We start from the raw sequence: 14,833 nt of genomic DNA, 5'->3' as shown, positions 1-14,833 counted from the left end.
CAATCACATTGCCATGGCAGATTATCAGAGCCTGTAATTCAGCGAAGCTGAATGCAAAGATGGTGCAGTTAGGGATCTGCTCATCTAGTCTGCCTGGGAGGAGGGGATGAACAGCTCCTGACAGACACCACAGCATGAGGGTGAGCAGTCCTCTCCCTTGTGCCTGATGGTCTGAGGACAATGACGTACATTCAAGGCTCCTGTCCCTAAAATTGTGTCCCATAAAATTATCTATGGTCAACCACAGTAATCTTCCCAATGGACAAAAGCACTTGCTGCTTCAAATCCTCTTTTAAGAGAGAAGGGAAATAGGGACACCTGGGTGGCTCAAACAGTTAAGTATCCAACTTCGGCTCAGGTCATGATCTTACAGTTTGTGAGTTTAAGCCCCATGTTAGGCTTTATGCTGTCAGTGCAGAGTCCACTTCAGATCCTCTGTCCACCTCTCTCTCTGTCCCTCCCCTACTCATTCTCTCTCTCTCTTCTCTCCCTCCCCTCAAAATAAATAAATAAATTTTTAAAAAGAAAAATAAATAAATTAACTTCATGGGACATGAGGGTTGTATGTTTCTCAAGAGCTCTGGTGACAGGCCCCTGAAACTACTTGCGGACTTTTTATGGAGTCTAGAGAGGAAGCCTTGGGCTCTCAGATTTGCAAAGTTCTGTAGGATGTATAAGCACTAGGAAATGGCACTTTCAGTTTTGTAAGAGCATTAAAATGTTAGAGTCCGTCTCTAACACAGAGTGTAGTGCCCCTTTGCCTTCCAGCTCCTCTTCTGTACTCTGCCCTTCAGGAAGATTCATGGCTGAGAGAGAGAGTAAGATGTCATGCAGATGGCAGTGGCTCCCAGCTAGATAGTAATCGCTGACAAACCGGGCTCTTTTGGCAGTGTGCACAGAGCAAGATGAGCCACTACTGCGGCTGTCCCCAGCTCCACTCCACTCAGGCTAGTCATGTCTTCTGGAAGCTTCACCTCAGAAGGCCCTGGTGCCCAGACTTGTCCCCACTCTAGTCTGGAGAGATGAACTCTTTAGAAAAGCAGGCATAGATGAAGATGCTGAGACCTTTAAAGAAGCAACTTGTCCATGGTAATCTAGCTAGCAGGTGGCAGAGTCGGGGTCAGAACCGGGTCCCTACAATCCAATCACTGCTGCAGGCCAGTCTAGGAACCATAACAGAAAAGCAGGCCCTTGATGCTCAAAGAATAGTCCATGTTCCAGCAGCATCCATGTTCCAGTTAGCCCTTGGGAGTTTGTGAGAAATGCAGAAACTGCATTTTAACAAGCTCCCTAGGTGATTCACTGATGGAGGCATGTGGAATTGGCATACAGGCAGAATTTACCATTAATGCCCTCTGACTTCTTATCCTTGGGCTTCTCTCCCCACTTTTGGCCTAGTCACTGTGTATGCTCTCAGCCACCACTCCAGGAAACCACAGTCCTCCTATTACCCCCCTGATATCCGATATCCCAGAGCCCTGACCTGCACAGCACAGGTCTAGAGTCACCTATACTATACGTATTATTGGGGTATATGTGTTATTTTGTGGTGTGGGTATTATCAAGTGAACTCTCAAAAAAGGCAGGATGATTCTATGATGGGAAAAACAACAGGGGCCCCTGCCAGCCGTAAGGATGATTCAGCCAGTCTAGAAGCTGCTTATACCTGGATCACACCCAGCCACATCCTCACAGTGATTCAGGGCCCCATGGGAGTCTGTGAGCTAATTGCTTCTTGCCTTCCTGTGCAATAGACACCTGTCGTAACTAACTTCACTTTGCGGTCCCAAATCAGGAGTAATTATTTAAGGACACCACTGAGACTGGACTTCAGCAATTACTGGTTAGAAAAACTGAACCCCAGTTTTTTTCTATTGTTCCTGCTACCTCAAATATTTGCAGTGTTGGTAAATGGTGACTTGTTGCTATGTAGCTCCCAAGGTACATTCCGTTACTGCGGCAGTAAAACTTTTATTGGAGAAACATCTTTCAGCTTGATTTTTATTTTATTGCCAAGATTCCATTAAGGTTCCTCATCATCAGCTCCTAGGAGACAATTCACATCCTCAACCCTTTCTGAAGCTTCTCACAGCTGTGGAACTGAGAGATGTTTTTTATTTTTGTTAAAGTTAAAGACAGGTCTCATTGCGACTTAAATCCAATACCCCTGGAAAAGGGAATGCATTTTGTATAGGCTATTCTCTTCCTGGAAGAGTAGAAAGAGGAAGTAGTGGTCATTGGCATCAAGAAGGGAAATTGATCTGTTCATTCTGTGTCCACATCAGTATGGACTTCCTCCCCACTGATGAATCTCAAAGGGATAGTGTTATATCTTTTGTTTTTAGATTTTTGATGGGATGTAGTCATGTTCCATTCTGAGTTTGAAGGCCACTCCACTGAACTGAATTCCAACAGACTTATTTTTGGTTCTAAGAGAGGAAGGACTGAGCCCAGATAGAATAGAGAAGAGTTACTCTTTTTGCCAAAATGGTTGTATAGCTCTGAGGGTTGGAAAGCCTTTCGTAAGTGGATGTATGTCCTATAATTTTCCAAAAAGGATTTGAGGTGGCTGAAACAAGACTCATTGCATACACTTTAAATAGTTCCTTTTGAAACTCCTCCTTCCTTGCCTCCTTTCTAAATGGGAACTCATCCCATGCCGAGACATCTTCCTCTTCCTCTGGACCATATCTATGCCTACCTTAAAAAAATGGTGAGAACACATGAAGAAAACACAAGGCATCTGTTGGCATCTTGAGCCCTGTCCAAGTCTGATTCACCGATACACGTCAGGGACACCTACCTTAAATGATTCTTGCCTGAACCACCTCCTAGGATGGGAGTGAAACATGATTCTCTGGAGATATATTAATCTTAATGCTCTGGAGATATACCTATGCTTCCTCTTCCTCATTTATTGAATACTAGCTCATGGACTTTAAAGAGACCTCAACCATCTTTTCCCTAGGAGTGCCAGATCTCATATTTGTATTTTCTTAATATGTATTCCTAAGTATGAAATGATGTCTGATCTCTGAAGAATATGATAACGATCCTAACAGAAAGAAATAAAATTTTCCATATATTGATTAATGAGACTACCTGGCTCCAACACTTACTAGCTATGTAACCTGGATCAAGTTACTTTGACTCTCTAAGTCTTGTCGTCTGCTAGAATGGGATAATACCAACCACCCCAGAGTCATTATGAGTGATACAGTGTGTGGAGAACAATAAATACCATGCATTGCACAAAGGAGTCATTCGGTTAATGTAAGAGAAATGAACCATGGGACACCGGGGTGGCTCAGTCGGTTTACAGTTCAGCTCTTGGTTTTGGCTCAGGTCATGATCTCAAGGTTCATGAGTTCAAGCGTTGTGTCAGGCTCTGTGCTAACAGTGCAGAGACTGCTTGGGATTCTTTCTCCCTCCTCTCTCTGCCCCTCCCCTTGTGCTCTCTCTGTCAAAATAAATAAATTAATTTAAGAAAGAGAAATGAACCTTCCCCTTCAATTCACAATCACTCTGGCTTTTTTGTTGGATTTAGTAGTAATAAAAGGAACTGGTAGACAAACCCATTGGAAAGATGTCGTGCTGTCTTAGAAGATTATCTGTTTCCCCTGCTCTGATCTCTATGGGTCAGGGAGTTATCAACAGGCTGAGTCAACAGCTACCTAACTTGGGCTGCCCTTTCTGTCCAGGTTTCTGTCCCCTAAACAAAAGCCAGCTGTCAACCTTTCTGTCCATTAATGAATCATTTTTCTCTTTTCTTCTCTTGGTCTTAAATATAGGAACGATCCAGAGAAACTAGACGCCTTCATCATGGACAAAGCCCTTCTGGATTATGAAGTGTCAATAGATGCTGACTGCAAACTTCTGACAGTGGGAAAGCCATTTGCTATAGAAGGTATTAGCCAGTCACTCTCGATTCACTTTTACTCAGGATGTGCTCAGTTTGCCAACCTCGCAAGTCATAAACGCCAAGGTCAGAGGCAAAATGCTATTCATCTTCCCTTGTTTTCATTTTCAACTCATAAGCACTTAGTTATTAAGTTGCTGAAGTTAGGAATTTATTTTTCACCTACTCCACAAAAATTTATTTACTCAATTGTTAGAAAAACTACATCAACAAAAAAACATTGCTGTTACCCAAATGATGTTGCTTCAGATATCTGAGAGTGGTGGTACAGTGTAACAATTTTCACTTAATCTGTATTTTCTAATGGCCAAATCCTGAAATGAATCCAGCACAAAACTTAGAATGATTGCATTCTACAACTGGAAGGACCTCAGTGTTGATCTACTCCAATCTACTCGTTTTATCCACAAGAAAGTCCAGGGACATTACATCAATTTTACATAATCACACATTTAGATGCAAATCTCATGGTTCCTAAATAAATGCTTTTCCACTAGCTAGGAAAACAATAGAAAAACAAATCTCCTTCTGTACCTTAGGAATCTTTAAGAGTCCAAAACAAAACCCCATTTGGGACCGCAGGTTTGCCTTTCTCCCCCCCAGCAGCAAATTTTGGCTCCCAACGTGATCAACCAATCAGTCAAACTTCAGGACCAAAAAGGATTGCTTTGTCAGGCGTTCCTTTCATTCTGGACAACAGTTGATATATGGAGCTGATAGTTTGAACCAGTAAATTTCACATCCCCTAATCCCCAGCTTCCCTTCTCTGACAGTACATGCTGGCTCTCAAGATAGCTATGCTCACTTGTCAGAAAACACTTTGACTTGAAACAGTCCCATGGGGGTGCACAAGTCCTATTTCCAGAAAACTCTGCTTTCCTGTATGTTAACTAGTGTATCAAAACTATTCTGATTCCAATTTCCCAGCCACAGTTGGTCTCTGTCTTCCCTAAACTTATCAGCAAATTTTTTACTTCAGTCTTTGTTTTTGTGATGAATGAGAATGTAAGAGCTGATGCTGTTTCTTCGAGCTTCTCCTAAGAGAAATCAATCTTTTCTCCAGGCAAAATGACCTCCACCTGAACCAGGGATAGAACTCAGGAAGAGAGAGATTTAGTGGTAGTTGTCTTATATTAAAACTACAATCTGAGATAGCAAAGTAAAAAAAAAAAAAAAAGAATAAGAAAGAAAAGAGAAAGAAAGAAAACCAAAAGAACATTTATTATATAACCCCATTTTGATGTAACAATGGAAAAAATACCATTTTTTGTGGCATCTGGGGATAAGGAAGGGATGTTAGAGTTTTTTTTCTGTCCTAGATGCACTGGGTAATTGAGGTCCCTTCTGCCTCTAGCAGCTACTAACAATGAATCATTTGCAGCGGGCATAAGAATGAGGGACTCCATTCTCCACCTTTGTCTTCAGGGTGCAACCCTATCTTGTCAAAAGACAGTGGTGAGATGGCTTGTTTGCCTCTGCTAGACCCCAGTGCCAGATGCCACACAATTAACTCCCCACTGGTTTCCTGTTTACATTTCCATCTGTGCTCCTGAGACTTAGTGCCTTACAGTTCCCATCATCTCCACACACCACATTGTTTCCAAAGGGTTTTCAAAAGGGATGAGCACAAAATGGCGCATGAAAGAGCTCTCTCTGCAAGAGAACAGAAAGACTACAGATTTGAATAGAAAACATTCTCATCATTGGTTTATTCTTTAAAAAAAAAACAAAAAACCATTGCTGGTTTAGTCTGGATGACGTGCCAATCAGAAAATTTAATTCAGTACTGCCCCTGCCAATAAGTTCACAGCTTACAACCAGAACTTGGTAAAATACAATGGGAGGATACTTACAAGTTATGAAAAACAATGTGATCAAGATACTAGTAAAAGTCTTGATAGCTGCTTTAAAAAACAAAACAAAAACGTCAATGTCCTAACTTTTTAGGGAATATTTCTCTCAATGAAAATTTTAAAAATATTATATGCTTTAAGAACATTTATGTTTCTTGAACTTATAAAGACGTGGACTTAGTAATTAATCAGACTTTATAGGCATAAAAATGCATGAAAGCAATTTATGACCAATTCTTACCCTGTTAGCTTACAGAAATGTTTTATATATGTATCTGTATCAGCTCTGAAATAACAGTTATATAATAGATGATGTATTACCTATTGTATAACTCATTAGGTTAAATCTGAAGTAAGTATTTAATTCACTTATTGATGTAGTTCATCAAAGGACCCTGAGAGTCTGCACCTACTTTCCCAAGCACTTAAATGGCTTCTGGAACTTAAGAGGGAAAACAGCATCCTTGGATTCCTTCATGTTGAATGTACCTTCACTTTACATAGTATTGATATCACACCAACAGCTTGTGACTACTGATTACCCCTCCCAACTTCTCCATTCTGCATTTATTTAGGCTTAAAAGGTGAGGCAAATGTGAGCCAGCAGCTTCATTTTGGTTTTGAACCCTTTTCCTGAGGACTCAGCACAGCAAACCAAAACTATTAAGAATTCAGAAGCATGTGGAAAGCCTTTCGTCATATTAAATACCACACATCAGGGACACAGAGACATATAGTGTGCTCTGGAAAAGAAGAAAGCGTTGAGATAAATGAATACATGTCCCAAATTTATGCATTGGAGTTAGCTGACAATAAAGGTCAAATGAGAAGAAAGAGTAATGGAACCACACAGTAATGATTTGTGACCTTTCTGCCAAAGACCTTTGCCTGTTTTTGAGTTTGCTCCTTTACTTGCTTCCCACTGATACATAATACACGGCTGGAGTCTTAGTGCTTGGGTTAGAACAAAGCTGCTGTTACTCACTGTGTCCCATTGGTCTGGTCATTTCATCTGTTCTCCAGGCTCCTCATCTGCATGCTGGGTTTATGATTAGTACATCTAGAGTGGAGCTATTGTGAAGGTAAAGTAATACAGGTAAAGCATGGACAAGCACATAGTGCCCAGCAAATTAATTATCATTCAGTATATTGAAATTCATAAATTGAGACCAGTTCCCTATAAACTTATTCCAGGAAAGATAGCCTTCACATATCTCAGCTTCTCCCATACACTTCTCTCTCCACCTTGATGTTCGGGGGGTGAGGGAAACCCATTTTTAAAGTCTTCCTTACAGCTGGGGCTATTACAATATGTTCTCCACAGCCATTGCCCCAGCACAGCTAAATATGGTATTCCAAGGACAGACAGCAAAAATGAATTAATCTTTCTTCCTGAAGTCTTTTTAACCCTATCTAAGATCTCATTTTCAAAATATCTATTTCCCAACTGTATTTCAGGAAGATTCTTTTAGTCTATGAATTTCTAACTATACATTTGCTAACCAAAATAATATTTCTACCACTCTTAGCTGAGTAAAGCTGATTTATCCATGGGGAAAAGATCAGGATTCTGTTCCGAAAATTGTTCTCTTGGGCTATTAAGCTGTATCCAATTTCCAGGGTGCCTGATGCCTTCATCTTTAGGGTTGAAGGATTCCATTTTGCTTCATCCATCAACCACAAAATAGTCAACCTCGTCTTTATTGCAAAGCCACGTTTCTAATGATAATGAAAACAACTCAGGCTGCTAGGTTGAGTCAGCAATTTAAAAATAAGAATTCTTTGACCAATGAACACAATCAAATTTGAAAAGCAACTGATAAAAAGAAGGACAGAAATGAAGCCTTCAAGGTTTTACTATTTTATGTTTCTGAATAAAGTGGAGTTTTATGTCTTTTAACAAGTATTTCTTCTAATCACAACATAGCGTTTTTCCTATTTCTCCCCTTGTTCTATATGCATAGTTTGTTTTAATTAGCTCATAATATAATTATTAATGCCAATAATCACTTAAATTCCAATACTCAATATACACATTAAAATAGAATATTTAAAAGGACAGTAATCTATTTTTAGCAGTCAATTGCAGATTAATTTTGACGTGATGGAATAGAGTGATTTAATATTTATTATTTCCTATGTAACAATTTTTTATAAATGTCTCTCCACAACTTCAACATAGCTTTTTCCCTAAGGCGTTTTTAATACTTTTGTTGTAGTGCCAAAAAACTATTCTTAGAATATATAGATTCATCGTAAGTATTAATTTCAGCTTTTTAAATTTTACAGCGTGTGTTTTTTTTTCCTCTACCCCAAATGCCACTATCAAGAATCAGTCTAAGATGCCTCCTCTTATTCTTTTCATCTGGTAGCAAGATCTCATTCCTCTGAACTCCAGAGAGTTTTATCCATCCTCCTCATTGCATCTGGTTTTTATATTCTACCTTCATTGAATTTATGCATCATCTACCTTGTCTTCCAGAAAAGTCCTATAGCTTTTTACCACATTGTGTACTTATTTATGTCTGTCTCATCTCCCCCCTTACCACCATGAACTTCATAAGGATAGAATTAGTGTCTGACTGGGGCGCCTGGGTGGCTTAGTCGGTTAAGCATCCGACTTTCGCTTAGGTCATGATCTCGCGGTTCGTGGGTTCAAGCCCTGCGTCGGGCTCTGTGCTGACTGCCAGCTCAGAGCCTGGAGCCTGTTTCAGAGTCTGTGACTCCCTCTCTCTCTGACCCTCCCCTGCTCACACTCTCTCTCTCTCCTAGAAATAAAAAAAAAAAAAAAGAATTAGTGTCTGACTTAACTTGGAGGTCTCCATAGCCCTTGGCAGAGTATCTGGCACAGAATAAGCATTCAACACATGTTTGTGAAATTACCGATTTGTGCAACAAATGCTTATCAAATGAGAACTGAAAACAGTTTTACCATTACTACACTAACCTAGTCTGCGGTTGTTGGCTTTGAGAAGATTTTTAGGAGAAACAGTAGTCAGGGAGTGTCCTTGCTAATTAATTCCCTCATATATGTACAATCACATACCTATTGGGGCTGTACTTACACTATAGTTACATAGCTTATTGAAAGTTTATAAATAAGGGGCGCCTGGGTGGCTCAGTCGGTTAAGTGTCCCACTTTAGCTCAGGTCATGATCTCACTGTTCAAGGGTTTGAGCCCTGCATCGGGCTCTGTGCTGACGGCTAGCTCAGAGCCTGGAGCCTGTTTCAGATTCTGTATCTCCCTCTCTCTCTCTGACCCTCCCCTGCTCACGCTGTCTCTGTCTCTCTCTCTCTGTCTCTCTCTCTGTCTCCCTTTCTCTCAGAAATAAATAAACATTAAAAATTTTTTTAAAAAAGAAAGTTTATAAACAAAATCTGCCAATGAATAATATATATTTCTGTCTGCTAAAAACAAACCACCAGTTTAGAGGATAGTGGTTTTTTACTGAATCGCCTGGTTTAGGAGAGGACATCAATATGATTGTAGTGATAGGGCGTGTGTTGAAGAGGAAATAGGCCAAGTATTCTCTTGTCTTGCTCACATGCTGTCCTGGACACAGTGGAAAGGGCATTGGTTTGGGACTCAAACAGACCTACTTTCAAATGCTAGCTTGGCCAACTATGAGCTCTATGACCTTGGGCAGTTTACTGATTCAATCTTTAAGTCTCTAAGTCATACACATTGTGCCATAAGTTCATATAGGGGTTAGACATATGTGGAATATTATCTGGTACACAGTAGGGGCTTAATTAATTGTTCTAGTTCTTATTAAATTTCAGAGTGATTTAACGGAACTGTATACCACAGTCTAGCATACAATCTTAGTCTAGTTGCAAGATGTGCAAAATAGCGTAAGGAACATAAAAGGTTTATTAGAGAGCATGGTATATAGTCATCTCTCAATACATGTTAGAAATTGTTGTTGAAAATTACTGCCTCGGGGGGAAATACAGTAATATTCAGCAAACCTGGCCTACTTATCCTGACCATCAACCCACTTCTACCAAACAGTTCCAATTCCTCCTGCTGGATGTTGCATACGCCCCAGTTCTCTCTCATGGCATTTCTCTTACTTGTAATGATAGAATCATTACATGGTGCAGTGATAACTATCTCCTTGTTAATGTATATACTCAATGACAGCAGGTACTAGACCTGCCTTGCTCACTGCTAAATCCTGACCACTGAACATAGTGCCTGTTCACTTAAATATTTGTTCAATGAATGAATGAGTGAATGAATGAATGCATGAGTCAGTAAGCCTTTGAAAATTCTTAGACACTTGGCCGCTATTGTGTTTGACTTGTAAATAAGGACTGAATGAGTGAATGTACAACTGAGCTGTAATAGCATTCATTATAATAAAAGTTTCTAAAGAAAACTGCTTACTTCCTTATAGTTACCTATTATAAAAAATGTTATTTAATGATAACATCAGCAGAAGAAGAGGCTGCCTATTTAAAGTCTTTTATTGTCAGTCTTGCTTTTCAAACCAAAACTACTAGGCACAAAGTAGACACTCAAAATAGCTCTTTGGATGGAAAATTCTAATCATGCTTTTGACATTGTCATCATTTCCTTGACTTGCCATTGTTAAAAATTATAAGGAGAAAAAAAACATACAGCTCTTTAAAACTCAAAAATGTCTTTTGCATTGTTTATTTTTTGTCTTTTATTGGTTATAAACATATCTCAAGCCTCATTTTTTTTTAAAAAGGATTTGTGTATCTGCAATTTAAAAAACAAACAAACAAGAAAAGCTAATGTCCTTGGAAATAAATTGTAAGATAGAATAGTTATAGTGAGGGTTTGTTTTCATGAAGTATCTTTGAATTCTTGACAGCCTTTTAGTCTTTATCAGTGAAAAAAAGAGCTAACTGTACCTTTAATTTATCTTCCTCAATCATCCTGAGGGCAAAACATCTTTTTTTGACCCTGCTGTCCAATAGTTAAAGACAAAATGTAGTTAATTAGCTTTTTCACATGGTTCATCAAAGAGACCAACAGCAAATTAATAGTTTGGAAGGGAAGTAAAACCACACAGAGCGAGAATGCAGAGTCCACGCCGATTAATGAAACTCTGACAACACATTACGTCCACCTCCGTGCTCCTCCTTCATCCTTCCCTCTGCCTCTCTTGCTTTAAATAACCACTATCCTGGGTATTCAGCTTATCATTTCCTTGATTTCTTTTCTAACTATACTTTTGTCACATACATATGAATTCCTAAACATAGATTGTTTTGTTGTGAACATGTTTACATTTACACAATGGACTCATGCTGGAATCTTCTGGGGCTGATCTTTCTTACAGTACTGCTAGGAGTCATCAATATTATCCCATGTAGTTCTAGTTCATATGTTTCACACTATATAATATTATAGTTGTGTGAATCTTACCCAATTTATTTATCCATTCTCTTGTCAAAGACCATTTGCAGGGGGCACCTGGGTGGTTCAGTCAGTTAAGCGTCTGACTTCTGCTCAGGTCATGATCTCACAGTTCGTGAGTTAAAGTCCCACATCAGGCTCTCTTCTGTCAGCACGGAGTCCACTTTGGATCCTCTGTCTCCCTCTCTCTCTCCCTCTCTCTCTGCTCTTCCCCACTCTCGATCACTCTCTCTCTCAAAAATAAATAAATATTTTTTAAAAAGAACATTTGGGTTGTTTCCAGTTTTTGCTATTATGAACAGTGCCTCTAAGAACATTCTGCTACCTATTCCCTGGTATGGCTGTGGAGGAGCTCTTTAGGAATGTGCTTAAAATTGCTCATTTAGAGCATGTACATGTTTAACTATACAAAATAATAACAAACTGTTTTCCAAAGTGGTTATATCTATGTGTATTCACAGAAGCAATGTGTAAGTGAACTTATTGACCTACATCTTTTCCAACACTTGGTATTTACCAGAATCTCTTTTTTTTGGACATGTTTTTGTGGATGTTTTCATTTTCATGCTATATTGTATGTTTATATGGTCTCATTATTAATAAACAAAATAAAAGAGGGTCATGCATGACCAATGATAAGAAAATGCCATAAACTAGAGATTATAATTAATCCAATTTTCTGTGTTTAAGGTTCAGAGGAGGGGTTTTGGAGAGGTGGATAGGGAATCTTAGCCCTGGTAAAGACCTCAATGATAGCTTCCCAAATTACCTTGAAGGGTGGGGGTGCTTGGGTGGCTCAGTCGGTTCAGCATCCAATTTTGGCTCAGGTCATGATCTCACAGTTCATGAGTTTGAGCCCCACGTCAGGCCAGAGCCTGCTGACAGCTCAGAGCCTGGAGCCTGCTTCAGATTCTGTGTCACTGTCTCTCTCTGCCCCTCTCCTGTTCTCTCTTTCAAAAATAAATAACATTAAAAAAATTACCTTAAAGGGAAGCGCAGAAGGCCTTGGAATACAATGTGCCACTATGACACAGTGTACAGTCCATTCCTCTCCTTTCTGGACTCTTCTCAGAAAGGCAGCAGATCCAAGGTAATCATACCTTGGACATCTCTGAGTCTTTTGAAGGAAAGATGGTGAAAGCTCACCCTACCCTTGTTAACAGATCCGATGGCAATATCACACAAGTGTGGTGGCAGCCTCTGAGGAACCTCTCAGGTGAAAAGCTGATCTTAGGTTATATTTTCTTCTAGGATATGGCATTGGTCTCCCACCCAACTCTCCACTGACCTCCAACATATCCGAGCTAATCAGTCAGTACAAGTCACATGGGTTCATGGATGTGTTGCATGACAAGTGGTACAAGGTGGTTCCCTGTGGAAAGAGAAGCTTTGCTGTCACTGAGGTAAGGAAGACGTGCTGATAATGTTGATGCTTTGTATACTTCACTTTGAAGAATATGGAGAAATGCTGTTACATGTATCTTGTGGTCAATAAAGCAGGCCATTACATCTACTGAAACTCACCATGATATTTGGATTACTCTCAACTTCACTTCAAGAGTGCCCATTCCTGTAGGAATTTGCAATAAGACAAGTTTGTCTTGGATTTAAGTGTGATGCGGTTTTGATGAGTAAATGTCTGAATTTTCTTTTTTTTCTATATGCCATATTCTCAAGTGCAGAAGAAATGCTGTTCAAATTACAGCAATAGTATCTGAGATTCTCATTAACAGTGTTCAGTTTAAGTGTTAATTGCTGGTCACGATGTGGACTTCAGAATATCCTTCAAGATCAAATCAAAGCCAATTTCCCAGTAGTCCAAAGATGAATCCTTTGTGGGTTTATAAAAATAGACATACTTTACCCAGTAATTCTTAGATTACTGAATCATAGATTTTTTAAACTGAAAACAGCCAATACCTTTCTTTTATAGATGGAAAGTAATACCCAGAGGTCCTAAGTGATTTGCTCAGGGCAAATAAATAGTCAGAATCTACATCTTTCTATTGAAATGATCTGCCTTTACAGTGTAATGAGAAAGAAGCCATCAAAGTGAATAATTAAGATAGGAGACTAAAAGATATAACAAGAACCATTGGTTCAAGTACTTAAAAGAGAAGCCAAATAAACCAGTACAAGGTCAGCCAGACATTTCAGGGGGGGGGGGGGCCGGGGAGGAACTATAACCAACAATACAACAATAATGGCTTCAAATAGCTTCTATTTGCCAACAACTCCCAAATTTGTATTTCTACACAGACTCTTCTGAACTCCAGATCCATATGTCTACCTTCCCGTTTGACAGCTTCACTTGGATATCCTACAGGCACCTCACATTTAACTTGTCAAAAACCAAACCCTTGATCTTCTCTCCTAAATCTGCTTTTCCTCCTGCACTTCACATCTTGGGTAATGGCGCCTCTGTTCATTCAGTTACTCATTCCAGAAACTGCCAAGGATCCTTAATGCCTCCCACATGTCACCTTCTGCATCTATCAACAAGCCATAGTTTTTCCTCCTATAAAATATGTCTCAAGTATGTCTGTTTATTGCCATCTTCACTGTCATTGCTCTAGTTCAAGCCATCATCCCTCATCTGGGCCCCTGCAAAAGTCTCCTAACTGCTCTCTGTTTTCATGTCTGCCTTTCTCCAGTTTGTTCTCCATGATGCAGATCACTCTGACTTAGAAGCCTGCACTGGCCTCCCATGTTAACTAGGGAACAGTCTGAAGCGCAGAACATGGCCTACAATGCCCTGTAAGACTTGATACTGCCTACAGCTTCAGCCTCATCTCGTGCCACTTTCCGCTGGTTCATTGCAGCCCCACCACAATGGCCATTTTAGATAGAGATACGCCAGTGGCTTCCATGCCTTGGCATCTCAGCACATGCTGTTGCATCCTCCTTCCCTAATGCTCTTACGCCTGACATTTACCAGCTAATGCCTTCTCATTATAAACTCTCAGCTGAAATCTTGCTTCTCCAGAGCCTGCCCATAATCCCTGTGCCAGTCTGAGTCATATCTTTCTTTTTAACCTCCTATTATATCTCATTGAGAAAATGGTCATAGAGCAAAGATTTAAAGGAAGCAAAGAGGAAAATGGGAAGCTAGGGAACTAGCATGTTCTGTTTTTTACTATATGACAAAACCTGTATTAGGGACATTAATTCATTGGTTCTCACTACACCCCTGTTAGGCAGGCATTTTTATCATTATTTGGAGAGGTTTGCATGGCTTTTTCTAAACGAAGTAAAATTGGGCTGATACTGGTCAGAAAGCAAACAAACCAGTTGCTTAAATTGTGCAAAGCAGCAATTCATTTGGCATTTCTACCATTTGCTGTGACCATGGTTAACTCATGCCAAAATTTCCAAGTTGATTTCCAAAGTTGATTCCAAAGTGATTCAAAGTACAGGGCTCTGCAGACTCAGAACCTAACCCCCTAGGCACATAGAGGGGAACATCCTTCTGGAGACTAACATAAATCTATGTATTCCTGTATGAAAAGAGCTACCACAAAGCATGATAAATTTGATGCCATGTATTTCTGGACTTGTATCCTGACTCTACCAATTAACAACTGATTGACTTAACTGCTATTAAGTCTCATTTTTCTCATCCATGAATGAACATGATAAAACCTGCCTTGCTATTTTGTTCTGAAA

The 14,833-nt window shown here is 39.7% G+C and overlaps 1 protein-coding gene across 1 annotated transcript in view; it reads left to right on the top strand.

The window, feature by feature from the left end:
- Window positions 1-14,833, top strand: part of GRIN3A (glutamate ionotropic receptor NMDA type subunit 3A) — a 168,096-nt gene that overhangs the window by 113,597 nt on the left and 39,666 nt on the right. The window contains exons 5-6 of the mRNA XM_039218187.1: window positions 3,792-3,907; window positions 12,419-12,570. Coding sequence (XP_039074118.1) covers window positions 3,792-3,907; window positions 12,419-12,570 — 268 coding nt within the window. The remainder of the gene's footprint in view (window positions 1-3,791; window positions 3,908-12,418; window positions 12,571-14,833) is intronic.

This window comes from Hyaena hyaena, unplaced genomic scaffold, assembly GCF_003009895.1.
Source record: "Hyaena hyaena isolate Hyena2069 unplaced genomic scaffold, ASM300989v1 scaffold_739, whole genome shotgun sequence".
Taxonomy (NCBI): domain Eukaryota; kingdom Metazoa; phylum Chordata; class Mammalia; order Carnivora; family Hyaenidae; genus Hyaena; species Hyaena hyaena.
Note: the sequence above shows the minus strand (reverse complement) of the source record. Positions and strands in the feature narration are given on the sequence as shown.